Consider the following 19,580-nt stretch of genomic DNA (forward strand, 5'->3'; position numbering starts at 1 on the left):
GCGCGGGAGAGTTGGGGAATGGGGAGATCCCTGGAGCGACCCGCTTGTGCCGTTGCGCGCGCGCACTCCGCACACACGTGTCGGTGAGGGGTGGTTGTAGTTGTATTTTGTATAGGCAGTAGAGATCAAACGCGCGTCGCGCGCGCTCTGGGCTCTGCTCTCTTTGTTCATTGAGGACCTCTGGCGACCCGTGATGCGAGAAAGAGGAAACGGGATAGGGCGGGTGCGACTGCGAACACAAGACTTCCCCAAGAGAGTACACACATCACACAGTCACGGCTCACGCACACGGTACAAAGATACCACACGCGACAACACACACACAGCATCATCTGCTCTCGGTCCTGGTGCGCGTGAGGACCCCCTCGCTCTCCGACCGCTGGTGGCGAGAGACGCTCCGTGGCGGCGCGCCGGCTTCCTCGCCGTGCCTGCGTGCGGCGTCGCCACCCTGCAAGTAGGCCGTGAGCGCCTGAGTTCACGGCCAAAGGCTGTGAAGAGACGCGGTCCGGATGCGCCGCCGCGGCGCCCTCGGTGCGCCTTTGCGGCGGTCTCGTACGCAGTGAAGGTGATGATGCACTGCGGGATGGTGCGCACAATGTTGAGGCGGTAGCCGTGCCACAGCCCTGCGACGCCGTCGGACTGGACCTAGGGAGGGTCCGAGAAGGCTCGCGGGAGGCCCCTCGCTGCCCCGGCGCGGCCACGCCGCCGGCGCCGTCTGGCGGATCGCGTCCAGCGTGCCGGCGTAGAGCTTGCCGCCCTTGTCGAACTGCAGGCGCGCGCGCACAACCTCGTGCGGGTACGTGAGCGTGGAGGCGACCTGTTCACACCGGGAAGAGACCGCCCTCCGCGCAAGCCTCGGGCGGGCGGGCAGGCGGAGGGGGGCGGCACCAGCTTCGACAGCGCGCTCGCGACAATCACCTCGCCGAGGGCGGGCGTGGCGGGGGCGTGGCTGCTGCTCGAGCCGCGGCCGCGCTCGACAGAGCCGTACACGCCCGGGCCCGACGCGTCCTGCTTCCCCCTTCGGTCCGCCCGCCAGCTCGCGCCTGCGGGGCATGTGCCCCGGGAGGTGGTGTGGACGTGTCACGGATGTGCCCTCCGGCCCTCCCGCCCGCGCCCATGAGCTTGAAGCGCTCGTAGAGCGGGAACTGGATCATGATGTGCGAGAGGCCGAGCAGCGAGGCGCGCAGTCCCGCGAAGAAGGCGAGGCCGCCCTCCTCGGCGTAGATGGTCCGGATCGCGTGCGTCATCGAGTGGTACTGCGGCGAGGCGGACGAGAGGTGCTGCGTGGTCAGCCGAGTCCGCACCACCCAAAACGGGTTGGTGATGACGTCCGTCACGAGCCCGGCGAGGCCCGCGGCAGTGAGGTGGACGCCGGGCGACTCGCCGCTCGCGCCGCTGCCGCGCGCGATCGCGGACTTGGCGTGCTCGTAGCACGGGAAGTAGCACGCCTGCTCGCAGCTACGGCCGTCAACAGTTGACGCTGACTGGCGACAGCGGGCTGCTCGAAGGCAGCGCGCCCAAAAGATGCCGACGGAGCAGAGGGAGGGCGTGAGCCCGTGGTACCAGCCGCGTATGCCCTCCTCGCGGTAGATCAGCCGCAGCGCAGAGAGCACGCCTACCACGCGCCGCCGTTTGTCAGCCTAGCCGGGACTCGCGTACCCGCGGCCGCAGAGAGCAGGGGGCCGTCGTAGCGGTGTGAGCTCTTCCCGGTAGCGACGCTCTCGACCTGCGCGCGTGTCTTGGCCACGTCGAGCGGCGAGCACAGCGTCGTCGAGAAGACGCCCGAGATGGACCCCGCGATGGCCTGAGCGGCGGGAGTGGCAGGCGTGTGATGCAGGCCGCGTAGGGTTGCAGCGGCGAGACCCTCGCTGCCACGCCAAAAGCTGCAGCAATGGCTTGGGATGCGGACGTGGGGAGGGGACACGTGGCAGGAGCGGTGACGCCGGTGCCTTGACGGCCCAGTCGACGGCTGTCGGTCCCTCCGGCGCGGGAGGCGAGTGGACCTCGTGCTCCTCCTCCCATGGGCGGCCCGAGTCGGAGGTGCCGGACTGCGACCCCGAGTCAGCCATCGCGCGTGCGGAGCCAGGTTCGAGTGCCGGCAGGCCGAAGGAGAAGAGAAAGAATTCGGGGGCGGGTGAACAGCAGCGGAGGAGCGCCATCCCTCCCTTGGGTCGTCTGTTTTCTTTCTTTTTTCAGAGGAGCGCAAAATTGTTAATGGTTCGATCCTCCCCAGAGTCGAACTGGCAGCCACTCGCACCAAGGAGGCGAGGTGTGGCTACGTGACCCAGAAAAGGCCAGAGTCAGGAGCAACCCTCGAGGTGGGTCGCTCAATACTCAACAAAAATAACGAGTAATAAAAAATCTTCAGCCAGCTGAAGTACCTTGCACGCCTGCGTGGATCGCGTCACACCAATCCTCGCTACCCAACGCGGCCAATCCACCTCGAGAACCTCGAGAAGTACCTTGGCCTAATGCCTCTTGGCGAGTCTGCTGAGCTCTACCTCGCCTCGTTCGGCACCGCCACGGCCTGCCTCTGCCTCACCACGCCGGCAATCTGCTGCCTGGTGAGGCGGACCAACCGCTCCCGGCAGCGGGCTGCCGCAGCCACGGAAGGGCACAGAGCCCAGCGCTCGGTCGCCTCTTCGCGATCGGTCGCTGAGCCGGAGGACTCGCAGAGCGCCGCGTGCCGCGAGGCGGCGGAGGCGGCTCTGGTGCGGGCGCAACAGGCCAAGAATCGCGTTCGGCGCAGCTTCAACAGCCTCGTGCGCGCCCTCTTTCTCTGCTGCGTGCTGGGCGGGTTCGGGATCGCGATGGCGGGCTTCACGGCCCAGGACACGTCGCCGGGCCGCACGACCGCGCGCGAGTTCCTCACCCGCTTCACCCTCCCCTTTGCGGTGATGGTGGTGGTTGCGCCGTCGTGCGCACTGCTCGCCGGTCTCAGCCCAAGCGCCTCTCCAGCCGCGGTTGATTGGGCCTGAATCTGTCGGAAGCTCCCTAGGCCTCGACCCGGCGCTGCCTCGGCGGATGAGGAGCCAGCTCCACCGCATCGTAGTCGTGATGATGCCGCTCTGCGGGTCGGTCAGCCTTGGACTTGCGCTCTTCTTCGCCCTCTCGCCGCGGCTCGCCACATCGAGGCCGCTCGCCTTCACCTTTGGCGTGCTGTCGGCCTCGATGTGGGCGCTGCTCGCCCTCTCTCTGCCGCTGCTGCTCGCGAGCCGCACGCGTGCGCTGCCCCGCGTCTCGGTCCTGTTGCAGCGGCAGATGCGCATCGTCGGCGAGTCGTGCGGAGGCGGCAAGCCGTCCGCCAGCGACTGGGGAGCCATCCCGTGCACCGAGTGGCTCGAGGGGTGGCCTCGCGCCGCGTATCTGCTGGAGGGGGAGGGCTACTTCGCCGTCGCGCCACGCGAGGCGGCAGAGACCTTCTACACCTCCGTCTCGCTCGTCTTTGTGATGACTGGCGTCGCCTTCCTCGCCGCCTTCGCCGTCGCCTCGCAGCGCGGCGCGCCCGGCTGGTCGACCGTTGGACTCCACCTCCCGCTCGCCGCCACCTACGGCCTCGTCTCGCCGGCGCTGCTCTGCCGGCCGACGCGGCGCGCCTTTGCCGCCTGTGTCAGCCGGCTCTTCTCGGGCGGCGAGGAGCGCGAGGCGGCCGTCATCGCGGCGCTCCTCGGAGGGCTCGACGCGGCGCACGCCCTGGGGCTGGCGCGCAAGACATTCCGTGGCCTGCCGATCAGCGCCATCGGGCCGAGCGATCTCGGCTCCTCCGAGGACAGCGGGCTGCACGCGCGCACCGTCAAGCTGCCGCTCGGCAGCTGCGACGCCTTTGTTTCCCACTCCTGGCACGACGACGGAGGGGAGAAGTGAAAACAGCGCGCGGAGGCGGGCTGCCACCCCTCCCTCCTCGTCCACGCCTCTGGACTGTGTGCAGGTACGCCGCGCTGCAGAGGTGGGCGACCGGGTTCGAGGCGGAACACGGGCGCGAGCCGCTCGTCTTCATCGACAAGGCGCGAGCAGCAAGCCGCCCACTCACGCTTCCTTGAGGGTGAAGTATGCTGATCGTCTCCGCTCCCTCGACCAGGCATGCATAGAGCAGACCAACCCGGCCGCCTCGCTGCCGTGCCTGCCCATCTACCTGGCGGGCTGCAAGCGGCTAGTCGTGCTGGCGGGCCCAACCTTCACCGAGCGGCTGTGGACAGCGGTGGAGCTCTTCACTTTTACGGTGATGGGTGGCACACTCGACCGGATCGACGTGCTCCCCCTCGACCGGCGGCGCGGGCTCGCAGGCGTGCTCGACAAGTTCGATGCCTTTGACGTGACGCACGCAAAGTGCGCACGCACCGAGGACCGGCAGAGGCTGCTCGCGGTGATCGAGGCGGCGTTCGGCAACCATGGGCCCTTCAACCTCCTCGTGCGCACCATCCTGCGCCGCCGCCACTCGCGGAGGCACGGGTCGACGCGGGGTGGCGGCCGCCCCGCGCTCTCCTCGCGCCTGTCCGCCGCCGGGCTCGGCCTTCTGTGGGGAGGGGGAGGGTCGCCGGCGGTGACGGCGCGCGAGTCGACGGTGTCTTCGATCCGGCCGTCGGACGCCAAGGAGGGACGGGGCGACGGCGCGGGCGAGGAGTCGAAGAGGGACGAGCCAGACAAGGAGGAGGATCGCGGCGGAGGAGGCTTGGGCGGCGAACAGAGCGGCGCCGCCGCGCGTGGCGCCACAACGACAAGCGGAGCCGGAGGAGCGGATGTTGTCGTCGTGAGGATGTCGGCGTGTGTCGTCTGATGATTACGCAGTACGGCTCAGGGCGTGTGCTGTGTGACATACGAGATACGTGCGTGCACCTGGGTCGTACGTGCGCACAATCTCGATTATCGGACGACTTTGGCATGTGACTTGTGAGAGCGAGATGAGTAGTATGGCATGTGTAATAACAATACTGAGTTACGTCCATGCACCATGGTTACGTCACCGAGACTCGTGTACACAAAAGAAATTTCCCGCCTGGTAACTCCAACATTTTTTTTCTCCTTCTCGCCTCTCGCAACTCTCGTGAACTCACGCCCGCTCCCGTTCGTGCACGCACGTGTGGTGGTGGTGCGCCGCGGAGTGGTGCACGGTCGCCTCGAGCGGCTCCTCCTCCTCCTCCGCCCCCTCCGGGTCGCGCCCCTCCCCGCGGAAAGCGCCAACGCCCTTGCGACCGCCGACCGCCTCCGGGTCCGCGGCAGGAGACAGGCCGGGGAAAGCCGCCTCGAGCGCCGCCGCCAGCTGGAGCCGCGACGCCGCGATCGCGTAGCCGCGCGCCACCAGCAGCTCGCGTAGCATCGCCTGCAGCTCGCCCAGCGCCGCCTCGTCCGCCGGGGCGAGGGCGGACCTGTTCACGCCGTCGAGGCGTGAAGAGGCGCTCTTCACAGCTCGTCGCCCGCCGGGGCGAAACCCCAACCGTGGCGGCGGTGCCGCGTGCAGGCGCCCGCCCTTGGCAATGCAGCGCGCGACCACGTACAGCCGCTGCGCGACCACGTAGCCCACCGCGGCGGCGGCGGCAAAGGCGGCGGCGACGCGGTAGGGCAGCGGCTGCTCGAGAACGTAGAGCCGGCCTGAGGGTAGGATAGCAGCGTCCGAGCGGCGCCCGGGTAGCGGCGACCACCAGCGCGCCCTTGCGACCGTAGAGCGGAGGACCGATCACGCGGCCGGCGGAGGCGGTGACAGAGGCGACCGCCATCACGCGGCCCATCGCCTGTTCACAGCATGTCGTGTAGAGACATCGTTCGCAGCCGACGGAGGCGACTGCCGCCCCGGGGCCAATCTCAAGGAATCTCGGCGAATCTCGCCTCCTTGGAGGAGAGGCGCGAGAGGAAGGGCGCGACGGAGCCGCTCGTGAGGATCATGCCTGGTGCGCAGCGTCGGGAGTGAGCGGCGCCTCGTCCGACCCGCGAGAGGACGTGGGGGGGGGTCGTTGCCCGTGGTGCCGCACGCGGCCGAGGCGGCGAAGAGGGCGAAACGCCACTCGAAGCCTGCGGGCCGCCGCACCAGCGAGTAGCCAGTGTAGGCTGCCGTCGAGAGCAGTGCCCCGAAGCTAGCGCAGCGCATCAGGCCGAGCTTGCGCTGCAGCCAGTCGTAGGCGAGGGTGCGAAGGGTGAGCCTGGGCACATTTGCCGCCGCGTGAAGGCGGCTGCTCACAGGCGTGAGGTAAGCGAGCGGGCAGAGGGGCAGGCCCGAGGACAGAGGTCGCCATCATGACGAAACCAAAGTGGAGCGAGGTCCAGCCGAAGACCTGTTCATGCCAGGCGGTGTGAAGAGCCGCCTGGCCGGAGAGGCCGGCGTGGTGGAGGCGTGGGCTCGCCTCCTTGAGCCACAAGGCTTGGCACGTCATCAGGCAGGAGGAGGCCGTGTTGGAGAGGAAGGAGCCCAGCCCAACCACCACCACCACACGCCAGCGCGTCGCCTCCGGCTGCTGCTCGGACGACGCGCGCCGCGCAAGCGCCGGCCTCGCCCCTTTCGGCGGGGCGGCGGCGCGAGGCGGCGAGGCGAGGCCGCCCGACTGCTCGGCCGGAGGCAGCTGGAAGAGGGCGACGAGCAGCGCGGCGAAGCCTGTTTATGGCAGCGAGCCGTCACCCAAGTCCGGAGCAGGGGCGGAGGGCGACGAGCAGCGGAGCGACACCGACGGCGGCGCCGACGTAGAAGGGCGCGCGCACCTGGTGTGCAGGGGCCCGCGGGTTGTGAAGGGACGCTGGTCACAGAGGGTTTCCGGCTGGAAGGACGCGAGGTACGTCGAGCTCGGAGAGGCCGGCGCCTGTTCACCGCGTGGCTGGTGTGAAGAGGCGCGGGACCGCCCCGCACGCGCAGCTCTCGGAGAGGCGCGTGCCGACGCCAGGCCCAAACATGAAGCAGAGCGAGGCGATGACTCCGATCCACGACATGAGCTTGGGCCGCTCGGATGGCGCGGTGATGTCTGCGATGTACGCGTTGGCGGTGGCGGAGGTGCCGGAGAAGGCGCCGAGCAGGAAGCGCCAGCCGAGCAGCGCGCGGAAGGTTGGCGCCTGCGCAGAGCCCAGCATGCCCACGGCGGAGCCAGCGAGCGAGACGAGGAGGATGGGTCTGCGGCCGAGTCGATCGGAGGCGGCTCCCATCCAGAGCCCCGCCCCGATCTGAGCGACGGCGAAGGTGGAGAAGAGGAGGCCGAGGCTCGAGGCGTCGCCGCCGAGCGCCTCTACCAGAAAAGGCATTACCGGGACCGTGAGCGCCGAGCCGAGCATGTCAATGGCGACTGTCGTGTAGATGATCAGCAAAGCGCGGTCGCGCGGAGAGTAGAGCCGGCGCGGCGACGACGACGACTCGGCAGGCGGCAGCGCCGGCTCCGCAGGGGAGGAGGCGGTGAGGAGGCGTCTGCGGCCGTACCTCTCAGCCCGCTTGCGCGCGCCCTGCAGCGCGTTCGCCGCCGCTGCTGCGTCTCGCTCGGCGGCACTCAGGCAGCTGGTCTGCATTGGGTCGCGAATCGATGTTCGCTACCAGGGCCGTAGCGCTGCCTTCGTCTAGGGCTGGCGGAAGGTGTCGGCGAGGCTGTGATCCTGGCGGTAGGTGACGCCGTCGGCGAGGCTGTGGGGCTGGCGGAGGTGTCGGCGAGGCTGTGGGGCTGGCGGAGGTGTCGGCGAGGCTGTGGGGCTGGAGGTAGTCGACAGCTGTGAAGTCAGAGCCCCCGGCCGGATCTCCCTTTGACAAGAAGCGAGACGATCGAGGGGTCCCGTACCACGCGGAATCGACCCTATCCAGTGCTCTGCTCAAGCTACAAGTAAACCCCATCTACCCTTATAAGTCTCTCGTGTCGGCGCCGTCGCTCTTTTAACCGTAGAACGTCCCAGCTGAACACCGCCCGCCGACGATCGATCACGGATCAGTCCACAATCGTCGGCCCGCAGCGACCCGCAGCGATGGATGCCGCCGCCCCCCCCGGCCCCTACGGCCGACGCGCCGATGCACGACCGGGCTCCGTCGGACGGCTCTCCGGCCTCTCCGGCCGCTGCCGCCCGCGCTGCTGCCGATCCGGTCCCTCTCACGATCCGCACAAGCAACGACAACTTTGAGGTCGCCGGCTTTGGCCAGGTGCAGCCGAACACCTGCTTGCCTCCATGTTCACGCTTCGCGCCCCTCCCCCCCTCTGACGCCGCCGTATGACCTTAGGTGAGGGGCACGACTACCCGCCTGGAAGGCGCTCTCATCAGCAAGTCACCCAGGCACCAACTCCTGGGCGTTTACGCTTGACTACGAAACCATGCAGTGCATGCAGCTCGATCAAAACGGCGACGCCAACATCTGGTCCCCTGGGCGAGTTCCTCGCCCAGGATGAGGTGCGAGTCATGATGCTCGACCCTGCTGCAGCAGCGGCCCACGAAGCGGCGGCGACGTCAGTCTTACAATACAGAGTTTAAGATCAAGCTTGTCAAGCTGGCACTCTCGCGGCCGAGCGGACAACGAATCAAGCCCACCTGTCGCGAGTTCCCCGAGGTTGAGCCGGCGCGACGCACCTGCCAAATTGCCCCACCAAGCTCCGCCCCTCCTGAAACCCATTTTTCGCCATAGGTCCAGTTGAGGAAATGGATAAGAGCGTTCGAGGCGTCGGTGCTGGCGTCCCCCTTGGTGGGTAGCGCCCAAGCGCCCGCGACCACCGAGCCGGACGTGCAGGATTCGGATCCCAGCTTGGCAGTGGCTAGCGCCCAAGCGCCCGCGACCACCGAGCCGGACGTGCAGGATTCGGATCCCAGCTTGGCAGTGGCTGTGCCGGTGCTGGCACTCCCGCTCGCTGTGCCCTGTGGCATCATTATGCAGGGCAGCTACGCCTTCGCTGCCGCCTCGCCGGCGGCTGCCTCGCCGCCCATGCTACCCGCATTGACCGTCCCTCCAACTGTGCGCGGGACCGCCATCTCTCGGGAGCGGCCTGTCGTCGCGGCGGCTTCGCCAGTGGCCGCTGTAGCAGTGCTGGCAGCGCCTCCGGTTCCGGTGATGCTGCTGGAGGCGCCGGCGCCGGTGCCGATCTGCCAAGTCGCGCCATTCCCTCCCGCGGCCGCGAGCATGCCAGCACGCCCACGTGGGACGCAGGCCGAGGCAGAAGCTGCTGAGGACTTGCTACTGCTGAGTCGGTGAGGGGGCTCAGGCCTCAGAGGGCTCAGCAGGGTGCTAGCAGGTAGCAGGATTGCGAGATAGGTGCGAGGGGAAGGAGGAGAGAGGGAAGCGCGGAAGAGTCGAGGAAGTCATCGACCGTCGTGGTCGGGACGGGTTCTCCAGCGCACCAGTCCCTTGGGTAGAGTGCCGCCCGTTCTGGCCTCTTGTCCTACCTATATAGCGAGAGAGCCAGGGAGAGCAAACACGATAGACAATCCAGACAGGACTCAGGAGGGAGGTGAGCTGGACGAGGAGGAGCGATCTCAGCGCTGTGATCACATGCGAGCGTCAAGAGAGTCGGGGAGTCACAGTGAGCTCATTCCTCATTGGGAGGTGTATTGTTTCCAATGGCGGGCAGATGGCGGGGGGGACACGACGGGGCGCTACTCACAGGTTTTTAGCACTGAATATCTGAAAAAAGTGTATACGCGCGCATTTAATGTGGTGGCGCGCGTCATACTGAGAAGTCCTCCGTCTCGGCCAAACCCTGCTGCTGCTGCGGCTCCTCGAGCCCGATGAATTCCCGGCTCACCAAGCCGACTCGCACCTACAGCCGAGAAGCAGCTCGGACACGCCGCCGAGGGATCACCGAGGTCCGCCCGGCCGGCGACTCGCGGCTAGCTCACCCTCCGGCTCGCGCTCAGCTTGACGCGGATCGACTTCCACCGCGACCTGTTCACAGCAGTGCGGTGTGAATAGAGACGCGATTCACAGCGTGAGGCGGGCCGATGTCCATCGCGACCGCGGCCGCACGCGCGGCCGGAGCTGCACGCCCGCCGCCGCCAGCGCCTTGTCGCCGGCAGAGAGGGAGGCGCCGGGCGGTGCGCTCGCACTCGTCAGTCTGCTCGCCCACGAGGCCGTCGTGCGGCCAGAGGTGGACCCGCCCGACCAGCTCGACTCCGCAATCCCGCCCCACGAGGCGGCGGGCGGGCGGGAGGCGGCGGGCGAGGCGAGTGGAGGCATGGAGGAGCGGCTCGGCAGCAGCGACGGGCGGGAGGCCGTCTGCGTGAGCGCCTTGGCCTGGCATGGGGCGAGGGCGAGAGATGGGCGAGAGATGGGCGAGACGCAGCCGAGGTATAGGCGAGAGACGGGGGAGAGACGGGAGGGGTGTGAGGTTGGCCGACCTTTCGCGGGGCGAGGGCACGCAGCGCGCGCAGCTTGAGCGGGACGGAGAGGAAGACGTTGTTCGACAGGTGCGACGAGCGGCTCCCCGCGCCCGACTGCACCGCGTCGGCGACGAAGGAGAGGCCCGCCCCCACGGTCAGGGAGCAGCTCAGCTGCCCCGTGCCGCGCGTCGTCCCCTTCCACACCAGCGGCTGAGAGACCTCCAGCCGCCCGCCCACACCCTCGCCGCCCGTGCTGCAGCGGCCCCACGCTCCCCTCGCGGAGCTGCGCGGCCACGAGTGCGACTGCGCGCCGATGCTGCCGCCAGGCGCCTCCGCGAGCGCCCCGCCGCTGCCGCTGCTGTCGCCCCCGCCCCCCTCACCACGCCTCGGCCCTTCTCCGGAGGCTTCGCCGCTGCTGCGGCCGGCGGCGCCCCCCCCCGCGCGGAGCAACCGCTCGACGGGCTCCGAGAGAGGGACCATTGCCGTGCCTGTGAACGGGCGGGGGGTGAGGCGACCCTCCCCCCCTCGCTCGGGTGAGCAGCACCGCCGGTCAGCGCCGAGCGGGTCGTCCTTCGAGCCGATGTCGCGGTCGAAGACAGCCAGGATGAGCGTGACATGCCGCAAGTCTGCGAGCGAGCACGAGAAGCGCAGCAGAGGCAGCTCCGCCTCGCACCAGCTGCACGTATCGTCGGCGCCCTCGCCCCCGAAGCCAGCCGACGGGCCGCGCACCGAGCCGCCCATCACGGCGCGCCACGCCCTCGCCTCGCCGGTCACGGCGGTCCCTAGTGGAGTGAGTCGAGGAGTTGGGCTCTCGCGCCCCTTGCTGACCTCCCTCGCCCGCCCCGGGTGCGCCCGTCGCGAGGACACCCTTCTTGACCGAGGAGGTCGGGACCGGCCCGCCGAGCAGGCCGGGCGGGTTGGTGAAGAAGGCGATGTACCTGCGAGCCACACGTCCACGAGGCGTCCAGGGCGTGCCCCGCCGCAAGGGTGTGGGGCGGGGGAGTGGGACGCACGGGTCGCTGCGGCCGCTCAGGTCGGCGGGGATGATGCCTTGCAGGGAGAGGGAGCCGAGCCGGGCGCACGTGGTTGCGGTCGCCTAGTGTAGCGGTGACCGCGGAGGGGTCGCAGAGGGGACAGAGAGGAAGACATCGCAACGCGCCTCGTGCTGCGCCTCGTGCTGCGCGCGGCTCGAGCCGGCGGCGCCTAAATGAGTCGCCGGTCACCGTGAAGCGCTCCCCTCCCCGCGCCGCGACTCTGGGGCCGGCGGCGCCGTGCAGCCGCGCCGAAGCGGCCACCTCGAAAGTGGCGAAGACGGGCTTGTGGTCCGAGGTGGAGACGCCTGCTCGCAGCAGCGGCACTGGCGAGGCTTCGCAGCGGGTGCGAGCGTGCGGGCGGGGGGCAGGGCGCCCGGCACGGCGGCGAGGCTGGTCTGCGTTACGGCAGAGGAGCCTCGTCCCGGCATTGATCGCCAGAGGATGCGGTCGCAGTACGAGGGGATGCGCTGCTGCTTGTAGTGCGCGCCGCGCTGGCGCAGCACCTTGAAGGTCGGAGGGAAGGAGTACTGCCCCTCGGAGAAGCGAGCGAGCACGTCGCCCGCTCGCTGCGAGTGGCGAAGCTGGTCGGCCTCCCACAGCGCCTGTTCACGGCGGCGGGTGTGAAGAGAGGCGCCGCGAGGGGAGAGGGGGCCGGCCCGCCGACGTCGCAGCTGCCTCCCAATCCTCCTCCTCCACCAAGTCTCGCACGGCGGCGTGGTGGGCCTCGTGCTCCTTGATCGCCTCGGCCGGCAAGCCGGCCGCCTGCTGGCCACCAGTTCAACTCATGACTTGGCCACTCAATTTTAACCAATGACACTGGCAGGCCGGCCGCCTGCTGGCCAAGCTTGAGGTCGACCTGTTCACGACAGGGCGTGTGAAGAGACGCCGCCCGCACGGGTCTGCTCGCCGAGCGTCCGGCCGAGACCCTGTAGTTGAGGTCTCCGAACCAGAAGCAGTGGTCGAACTGCGACGCGACGTCGAGCCTCCCCCGCGCGGCGCGCCTCTGCTCGCCGATGGCGCCGGCCTAGCGAGCGGAATCAGCGGTGCGTCGAGCGTGGGACCAGGCCGGCCTCTGCTCGCCGCCCGCCGTCTCGAGGTGTGCAGACCGCGCACGTCCCTCGGCATCTCGACTCGAGCATCGCCATCTCGATGTCTCCGGCTTGATAGTCTGGCAAGACCGTGGCTGCATCTCGGCTGCGTCTCGGCTGCATCTCGGCTGCGTCTCGGCTTCGTCTCGGCTGCATCTCGGCTGCATCTCGGCTGCATCTTGCCGTCTCGGAGAGGATCTCCTTGCACATCTCGTTCCGCTCGCGGTTCTTGTGGTCGTGCGCCGCGAGGTGGCACGAGACGAAGGCGAGCGAGGTGGTGCCGAGGTGGAAGGAGATGGCCAGTCCGCCCTTGTTGCCGACCACGCCTCCCAGGCCGGTGGCAGAGACGGCGGAGCGGACGGAGTGGGCCGAGGTGCGGAGCGCGGCGCGCACGAAGACGGCGAGGTGCCTACTCCACCAGCGATGCGTCACGCGCGGAACCGGTCCAGCGGGGCGCGCACCGACGGAGCGAGCTGCATCTGGCGCAGCGACGCGTGCTTGAGCACCACCCACTGCCTCCCTCCTCCTCCTCCCGCCAGCCGCGCGAGGATCATCTTCTCCCACACGCGGTGCGGGCCGCCGCCGCGGATCGACTGCACCGCCGCGTCCGCCGCGTCCGCCGCCGAGTTCCGCGCCGGCCCAGCAGAGAGCGACGCCTCCTCCGCCGTCTCATCCTCGCCGTCGCTCTCGCGCCCGTTGAGCGAGATGTGGGGAGCGGCCGCGCTCGCGCCTTTCGCCTTGTCCTTGGTCGAGAACTTGTTCTCCTGCGTGCCCACCGCCAGCACATCCAACCCGTCGCCGCCCTCGGCGAGCCAGAGCGAGAGCTGCGCCGCGTCCGGAGGAGCGTTGCCAACGTTCCAAGTGAAGACGCCGAGGCGGATAGGAGGTTCCGGCTCGTCGTCGAGATCGGAGGACTGGTGCCCTCCAAAGAAGCGGCTCGTGCTGCGCGGCGAGGCGAGACGGGCGAACGCCCCGGTGAAGACCGTGCTCAGTGACCGCGCCGAGGAGCCGGGAGTGGTCGGAGTGGTCCCGAGCGTGGCGCTGCTGCTGCTGCTGCCCTCGATCGCAGAGAAGGACGGCTCGTCCGGCCGCAGCGATGAAGGCCGTGGGCCTCGCGGCCGCACAGCCTCTCCATGGTCGGCCATTGTGGGCTTTGTCGCCGGCGCGCGCTGCAAGGAGACAGAGAGCGCCGAAACGAAAGAAGAATTCCTCGGAGGTCACAGCACACTGGCACGACAAGGGCGCGGACTGGCGCGGAGTGGCACACACACTCGAAAGAAGAACGTTCGTGTAATCCGCCCTGGTAAGTGCTCGAAACGAGAGTGGACCTGAGCGACATGACTTGGCGGCAAATGGTCGGAGTGGGAGTCAGAATGTGGACCTTGCGGAGGAGAGCTCGATCGATCGATAAACTCTTGGGACTTGGGTCTACTTTCATGAGCGGCGACATTGTAACACCGTCACAAAAGTGATGCACGTATTGGGAGCGCGACTGTACCTAGGTACTCGTAGCTAGGGAAAGAAGCCCTCTCAGACAAATGCGCTGCGGCTGCCCATCGCATGTCGATGTTTTTCGCCCACTCATCGCCCGTTTGTCGATGCCTGCCCCCGATCCTCCTTGGCCCAGAGCTCGCGCTCGAGCTCCGCCTATGCCTCAATCGTGTAACGCTTGTGGCATCGTGTCACACTTCCATCTCGCGGGCGCGCGGTTGGGATCGCCTGCCGCTTCTTTCCCTCGGGGTCTGAGAAGTTGGAAGGGTTGTAGATGCAGTTGAAGACGCAGCCCGTCTTCTTTGCGATCTCCATCTCTTTGAAGCCCGACCAGTCGGGCGGACAGATCATCGGGCAATCAGCAAACCTGAAGTGAGGTGAGGTCTGGACTCACGAAAGGGCGAACGGCTGGCAGTTGCTCCCATCCCACGTCCGCAAGCGCCCTCAGGCATCCCTTGGGCGATGGCGCGTCGTACCTCCCACGCTGCAGCGCCGGCTCCATCACGCGGTGGTAGAGGCGGCCGTACTCGCCCCTGTCGTTGCGATTCTGTCGCCGGCACCGCTCTTCCTTGGCGTCGGCAGCAGCGGCGACAAATACTCCATGCGCGCGGTGCAAGTCGCGGCCGGTGAACGGCTCCACCTGTTACAGCTAAGCGGTGATCGAACGCTCCTCACAGCATCAGTCGCGGCGGGGAATTGCTCCGCCTGCAACCACACGTCCGCCGCCGGGGCAGCGGCTACGGTGGCGGCCGACCGCTTCTTCCCGCTGTGTGGCTTTGCCGCCTTCGAGCGAGGAGGCTGCCGCTCCAAGAGAGACCTTCCCTGCTTGCGCCTCCGGCTGACCGGTGTCGGTGCAAGCGTCGCCGGCAGCGACCGCAAGACACGGTTGGTCGCGTTGATGAGCTGCTCCTGTTCACACAAGGGTGCGTGAACACAGCCGCTCCGAGGCTGGCGCGGCTGCTGGAGTGGCTGCTCCTCCGCAATGGCCGTGTAGAAAGAGAAACTTCCCAGCACCCCGTGCCCTCTCACGTCGGCCATCCGGCAAGGCCAGTCCGCGCCGATGCACTGCATCGCGGCGCGCATCTCGCAGTAGGACACCTTGCCCTCGCGCAAGCCGCGCACCTTCAGCAGACAAGACACGCTCGCCGCGATCGTGCCCGGTTCGGTCGGACGCCTCAGACAATCGCACTCAGTCTTGGATGATCTAAGACAATCTCGGATAACATCTTGCCTGGTCGTCCAGCAGCCGGACGCTGTAGCGGGTGGCGGGCAGCAGGCAGCCCCAGCGGCCATCGGCGGCGATGGGGTGGTTGGCCTCGTCCTTGTGCGCCCAGTCGGCGGGAGGCTCACCTGCAAGTGCATGAGTTGCATCAGTCATCAGTAGGGTTCCCTCTGGCTCGACGGAGGGCTGACGGCGATGAGAGCGTGGCGGTGTGTGCAGAGGCTGTTTCGGAGTGGCAAGATGGTCTGCAAACGGCTACGGCAGCCTCGCCGAGCCCCTCGCACAGCAAGTCGTGATGCGGCGAGTAGAGCGAGAGGGTGGAGGGCAGCTGGCCAGTCCAGCCGATATCGTGCTGAAGGATCCACACCTGCTGCACGCCATGCTCGAGCAGCTTGCGCCGGTGCGTGACGTACCATAGGATACCTGGCGGGATCACACTGGCTATAAGTCGAGTGGCTCTACGGATAGTTGCGGCAGGTGTGACTGCGAGAAGAACACCTGGCAAGTCGCATAGGTTGGCCAGCCAGACGGGCTGCCGCGTGTCGGACCATCGGATCTCGTGCGCCTTCGCCAGCACCCCAGGGAAGAGGCGTTCGAGCAATGCCTCGCTCACGACCGAGACGCTCGAGTTGCCGACCGCCCTCGCGAGCATTACCGCTGCTTTGGCGTCCTCCCGCTCGGCATACCCGGGGTAGTAACGGCAGAGACTCGAGAGCCGCTCCGGGAAGTGGCATGTCCGGCTGACCTGTGCCACGCGGTAAAAGTGCGGAGTCTGCGAGAACTGCGCCCTTGCGCGCGCCAGCCGCACGGCGAGGCTGGGCGTGACCGCCATTGACGCTACGGTGTGAACCTGTTCACAGATCGACGTGTGAAGAGGCGATGGAGAAGCATGAGGGGGCGATCGATGCGGCGATGTGCACCATCGCAAAGATTGCCGGCCGCTGGGACTGCTCCTCGACCCGCTGCCGCGCTGCCTCGACCGCCGCGTCGGGCGCGCAAGTGGAGATCCCGCGGTCGGTGCGACTGACGTCTTGCGGACCGACTAGGCCGTAGTCGGTGTGGCCGACGCAGGCGCGGTCGGAGAGGGTCCACATCGTGCACTCGGCTTTGAGCTGCGCCAGCTGCACGCGGCCGCCGCGGCGCAGCTCGTCGGGTCCCTTGGCGTAGAAGGTGTCGCACAGCCGGCCACACTCGTCGGGTGAGTCTAGGCGGATAGGGACGCAACAGTTAGCATCACGACGGCGATGGAGCAGGGCGAGCGTGCAGGGAGAATGTTCATGTAGCAAAGAGGAGGGCCGCAGCAAGGCTACCACCTGCCTCGCCAAGGTAGAACCGGTGCTCCATCATATCCTTGTGGCCGCACACGAAGTCAGAGAACATCATTCCAGTGAATGGGTCCACTGCGCCGCACTTGCACACATCGCACGCCCGGCACCGGCACTCTCCGCACTGCTCGGCTGAGCAGCCAGCCTCGCAGCTCTCGCGCTCGAGCTCTGGTACACCTTTGCGATTGACGACACAAAAGCCCTTCTCGACAGTGGCGCCCGGAACGAGACTCGCTAGGGTGACGCTGAGCCCAAGCGTGACCAGCATGCCGCAGTTTGGGCGAGTGAGCACGCGCGGCGCCCGGCAGCAGTTTAGAGCGGCGGCGGGCACTTGGGCGGGGAGTTTTTTATTGTGTTTCTTTATGTTCATTCACAGATGCATGTAGGTTGATGAGAAACAAGAAGCACACATCCCACAGATAGGTTGACAAGAAACAAGAAGCTAACATCTTCACACAGGTAGGTTGATAAGAATTTTTACAACTAACTCTCTCACACGACACTTACCAGAACACGCTCTTCTCTCTTACTTACTAGGCACGGGACTGGCGCGCACTGGCACTAACACTAGGTTGATAAGCAACAATAAGCGCACATCGCAGACAGGGAGGGTGTGAGAGGCGGACCTAAGGAAGGCCCAACATCTCTTTTTTTTACCACCCGTTTAGTTAGTTAGGTAGGAAGGTGAAGAACAGCCAGGCTCGGACTGGACACCAACGCGGTATGGGTGGACGCGAGACAGATGATGACGAGACGCACGAGCGACACACAGACACAAACAAGCTCACAAGACACCAGCCCTGCCTGACTGGGAGACTGCGCTCCCGCTCGACAGAGTTGGGTACGATTCACACATTGGGCTCAACCCAGTTTTCCGGAAAACAAAAAGGAAAACAGAGGGTCCCCAGCACTTTGCGTTTCCGGAAATTTCCAGGGAAAAGAGAGGGTGTTAGAACCCGGAGAACGTTACGGAAAAGCATGCGCGACGCTGCCTCTTTGCACCGCTCGCTCACGGCTGCGGGAGACATGGCCGCCGATGCGGCTCGCACTCGCTCGGCGGGCCTCCGCCCCACAGCCGCCCGGGCGTGCCACGGGTCTGCCTGGCGCTGCGCTGCTCGCACGCTGCACTGCACAAAGCTGCGACAACAAGGGGAGGCTCCTGAGCTTGAGCGTTGAGCAGTGCAGCTGCGGGCGCTCGTGGGCGGCTGTGCAGTGGTGAGAGTGCCTGATTGGAGGCGAGCTGGTGCTGCGCCAGGGTGCGCAGCATGCGCTCTTGCTCTGTGCTGAGGCATGCTGGCTGGCGCCCAACACAATGCCCTGGATGCATTGCTCCACGCCGTGCTGGCTGGTGCAGTACTGCCAGTGCGCCGACTGGCGCGCAGGGTGCGCGTCGCCGCGCGTGGCACGGGTGGCTCGAGAGGCGCGGCTGTCGTTCAACCCCGCGGCGCATGTGCGCCGCGGAAGCTGCTCGACAGGCTGCGGGCATCGCTGCGGCAGAAAGCGCCCGCCCTCTGCTTTGCTTTCGCCCGCGTTTTACGACAACTTTCGGTTTATCATAGCCGCCGAACTTTACCTCGCTGTTTCTTTATAGGCGTCTCGCAGCTGCGTATTCTCGTATTATCTTCGAGTAGTTGCGTGGGGGCGGTATGTATTCTCGTATCAGTAGCTAGTGTCGTGTCCACTAGCTCCGAGTAGAGGGGGCGTCCTGCAGTTAAGGGGAAACCCGGTACGCGGGTCCAACCCTCGGAGAGTATTCTTTAGCTCCGAGTAGAGGGGCGGCGTTCTGCAGTTAAGGGTAAACCCGGTACACGGAGCCAACCCTCGGAGACCCGTGTTATGGCCCTGCGAACGCGCACCCCCGGGGCTAGGGCTCTCTAGCCCGTAACCCGATGCCGAGCGTCCGGCCAACTGGGTGCGCTTCTCAGCTCCCCGGTCCTGGGCGTGAGGTTAATGACCGCACTCCAAGTGCTCCAAGTTTGGTGCTCCATTCTGGAAACTCGCGAGTTTCCCTGAGTCTGAGAGCTGGTCTGGGGCAAAATCTGAGGCAAAATTGAGGAAATCGACAAAATACCCAGGCGGTCGCAGGGTAATTTCCAGGTATACACGGGTTCTCCGCGAAATTCCCGGCATTTTGCCGATTTGGCCTACATGTAAAATTTGGCTGATTTTGGGCCCAAACCAGCCTCAGACTCGGCTCAGAGCCAAAAATTTGACGATTTCCACGCGGTTTTCCCGGGAAAATAGAGAGGAAAAGAGAGGGTGCTGTAGAGAAAATTAGGAAAACAGACGGGGTGCGAGAGGCAAACAAACCGGGTTGAGCCCAATTCACACAGACCTTGCTATTTCCGTTTCTTTCTGAGAGGTGAGGTCTTCATACCTCTCACACAAAGGCACAAACAACCCCGGACCCAAGGTCACGCACCATCAGAAGTTTCACGTTCACTCCAATCGTGAATCGATTCAACGCAGCGTTCCCTGACCGAAACCGACACGCTTGGACTTTGCAATGGTAGGCCGACATTTCACGCACGCAGTCAGCCTCACCTGCGCTGTGGAAAGGGAGGGACTGGAGCACGAGTGCCAAAAGGCGGAGCAGGCCCTCGCCGCGCGGCAGAGCGAGCTTCGCGCCGCACAGGCCCGTCTGCAGGATGAGGAGGCCGAGGCGGCGAGGAGGGGAGAGCCCGACCCGGCGGCACTGCAGAGGGCGGTGTCTGCGATGACGAGGAAAGTGGAGGCGCAGATTGCTGACGCGTCCATCGCTCTCGTGCAGCGGCGTGAGGATCTGAAGCAGCTCATGCAGGGCAAGCGGTGTCAGCTCGCGGCGGCGGTGGGTGGGAACGCGAGGGAATACTACCGATCCAACCACGCGCAGTTGCGAGCGCTACGGAGGGAGCAGACGAGGGCCGCGACCGACGACGGCGACACTCGGGCGGCCAGAAGGAGGGCCGAGGACACCGACCGCTCCATCGCGCAGCTGGCGACGCAACTGCATCAGCTTCGGCGCGCAGTGGCTGACGCGAGAGCTGAGCGTGACTCGCTGCTGCGGCAGCCACGCTGACTGTTGCTCCTCAACGGAGGCCAGCTCGCTCTATCTGTCGAAGAGACAGAGACAGACAGGCTGAGACAGACAGACGAGAGAACGGCGGCGCGGGGGCAGGGGCCGCGGGGG

General features: G+C 66.7%; 7 protein-coding genes across 7 annotated transcripts; 3 read left to right on the top strand and 4 right to left on the bottom strand.

Annotated features, from left to right (window-relative positions):
• Positions 1–328: 328 nt before the first annotated feature.
• EMIHUDRAFT_232530 (putative mitochondrial carrier protein) lies at positions 329–2,069 on the bottom strand (the record flags this gene model as incomplete). Its single annotated transcript, XM_005783092.1, has 8 exons — positions 329–469; positions 595–645; positions 788–817; positions 889–1,043; positions 1,085–1,448; positions 1,533–1,640; positions 1,727–1,804; positions 2,004–2,069. 8 exons carry the CDS (start codon positions 2,067–2,069, stop codon positions 329–331), a joined length of 993 nt encoding a protein of 330 aa, XP_005783149.1.
• Positions 2,070–2,400: 331 nt separating this feature from the next.
• On the top strand, positions 2,401–4,936 carry EMIHUDRAFT_442418 (hypothetical protein). Its single transcript, XM_005783093.1, has 4 exons — positions 2,401–2,934; positions 2,999–3,860; positions 3,929–4,003; positions 4,078–4,936. The coding sequence occupies exons 1-4, from the start codon at positions 2,472–2,474 to the stop codon at positions 4,772–4,774; spliced, it is 2,097 nt and encodes a 698-aa protein (XP_005783150.1). The 5' UTR covers positions 2,401–2,471; the 3' UTR covers positions 4,775–4,936.
• A 111-nt stretch (positions 4,937–5,047) lies between these two features.
• On the bottom strand, positions 5,048–7,473 carry EMIHUDRAFT_456485 (hypothetical protein; the record flags this gene model as incomplete). The annotated part of the gene is made up of 8 exons (XM_005783094.1): positions 5,048–5,363; positions 5,433–5,586; positions 5,654–5,726; positions 5,821–5,879; positions 5,950–6,131; positions 6,346–6,580; positions 6,651–6,684; positions 6,820–7,473. 8 exons carry the CDS (start codon positions 7,471–7,473, stop codon positions 5,048–5,050), a joined length of 1,707 nt encoding a protein of 568 aa, XP_005783151.1.
• A 487-nt stretch (positions 7,474–7,960) lies between these two features.
• On the top strand, positions 7,961–9,127 carry EMIHUDRAFT_232533 (hypothetical protein; the record flags this gene model as incomplete). Its single annotated transcript, XM_005783095.1, has 5 exons — positions 7,961–8,089; positions 8,196–8,315; positions 8,396–8,491; positions 8,567–9,010; positions 9,083–9,127. 5 exons carry the CDS (start codon positions 7,961–7,963, stop codon positions 9,125–9,127), a joined length of 834 nt encoding a protein of 277 aa, XP_005783152.1.
• Positions 9,128–9,546: 419 nt separating this feature from the next.
• EMIHUDRAFT_365291 (hypothetical protein) lies at positions 9,547–10,470 on the bottom strand. The gene is made up of 2 exons (XM_005783096.1): positions 9,772–10,470; positions 9,547–9,692 (listed from the first exon to the last, which is right to left on the bottom strand). Exon 1 carries the CDS (start codon positions 10,106–10,108, stop codon positions 9,854–9,856), a length of 255 nt encoding a protein of 84 aa, XP_005783153.1. The 5' UTR covers positions 10,109–10,470; the 3' UTR covers positions 9,547–9,692; positions 9,772–9,853.
• A 1,643-nt stretch (positions 10,471–12,113) lies between these two features.
• On the bottom strand, positions 12,114–13,543 carry EMIHUDRAFT_365294 (hypothetical protein). Its single transcript, XM_005783097.1, has 4 exons — positions 12,851–13,543; positions 12,207–12,782; positions 12,179–12,184; positions 12,114–12,132 (listed from the first exon to the last, which is right to left on the bottom strand). The coding sequence occupies exons 1-2, from the start codon at positions 13,516–13,518 to the stop codon at positions 12,323–12,325; spliced, it is 1,128 nt and encodes a 375-aa protein (XP_005783154.1). The 5' UTR covers positions 13,519–13,543; the 3' UTR covers positions 12,114–12,132; positions 12,179–12,184; positions 12,207–12,322.
• Positions 13,544–18,917: 5,374 nt separating this feature from the next.
• EMIHUDRAFT_232537 (hypothetical protein) lies at positions 18,918–19,469 on the top strand (the record flags this gene model as incomplete). The annotated part of the gene is made up of 1 exon (XM_005783098.1): positions 18,918–19,469. The coding sequence occupies one exon, from the start codon at positions 18,918–18,920 to the stop codon at positions 19,467–19,469; it is 552 nt and encodes a 183-aa protein (XP_005783155.1).
• Between the last annotated feature and the right edge of the window lie 111 nt (positions 19,470–19,580).

This window comes from Emiliania huxleyi, assembly GCF_000372725.1.
Source record: "Emiliania huxleyi CCMP1516 chromosome Unknown EMIHUscaffold_182, whole genome shotgun sequence".
In the NCBI taxonomy this organism is placed as follows: Eukaryota; Haptophyta; order Isochrysidales; family Noelaerhabdaceae; genus Emiliania; species Emiliania huxleyi.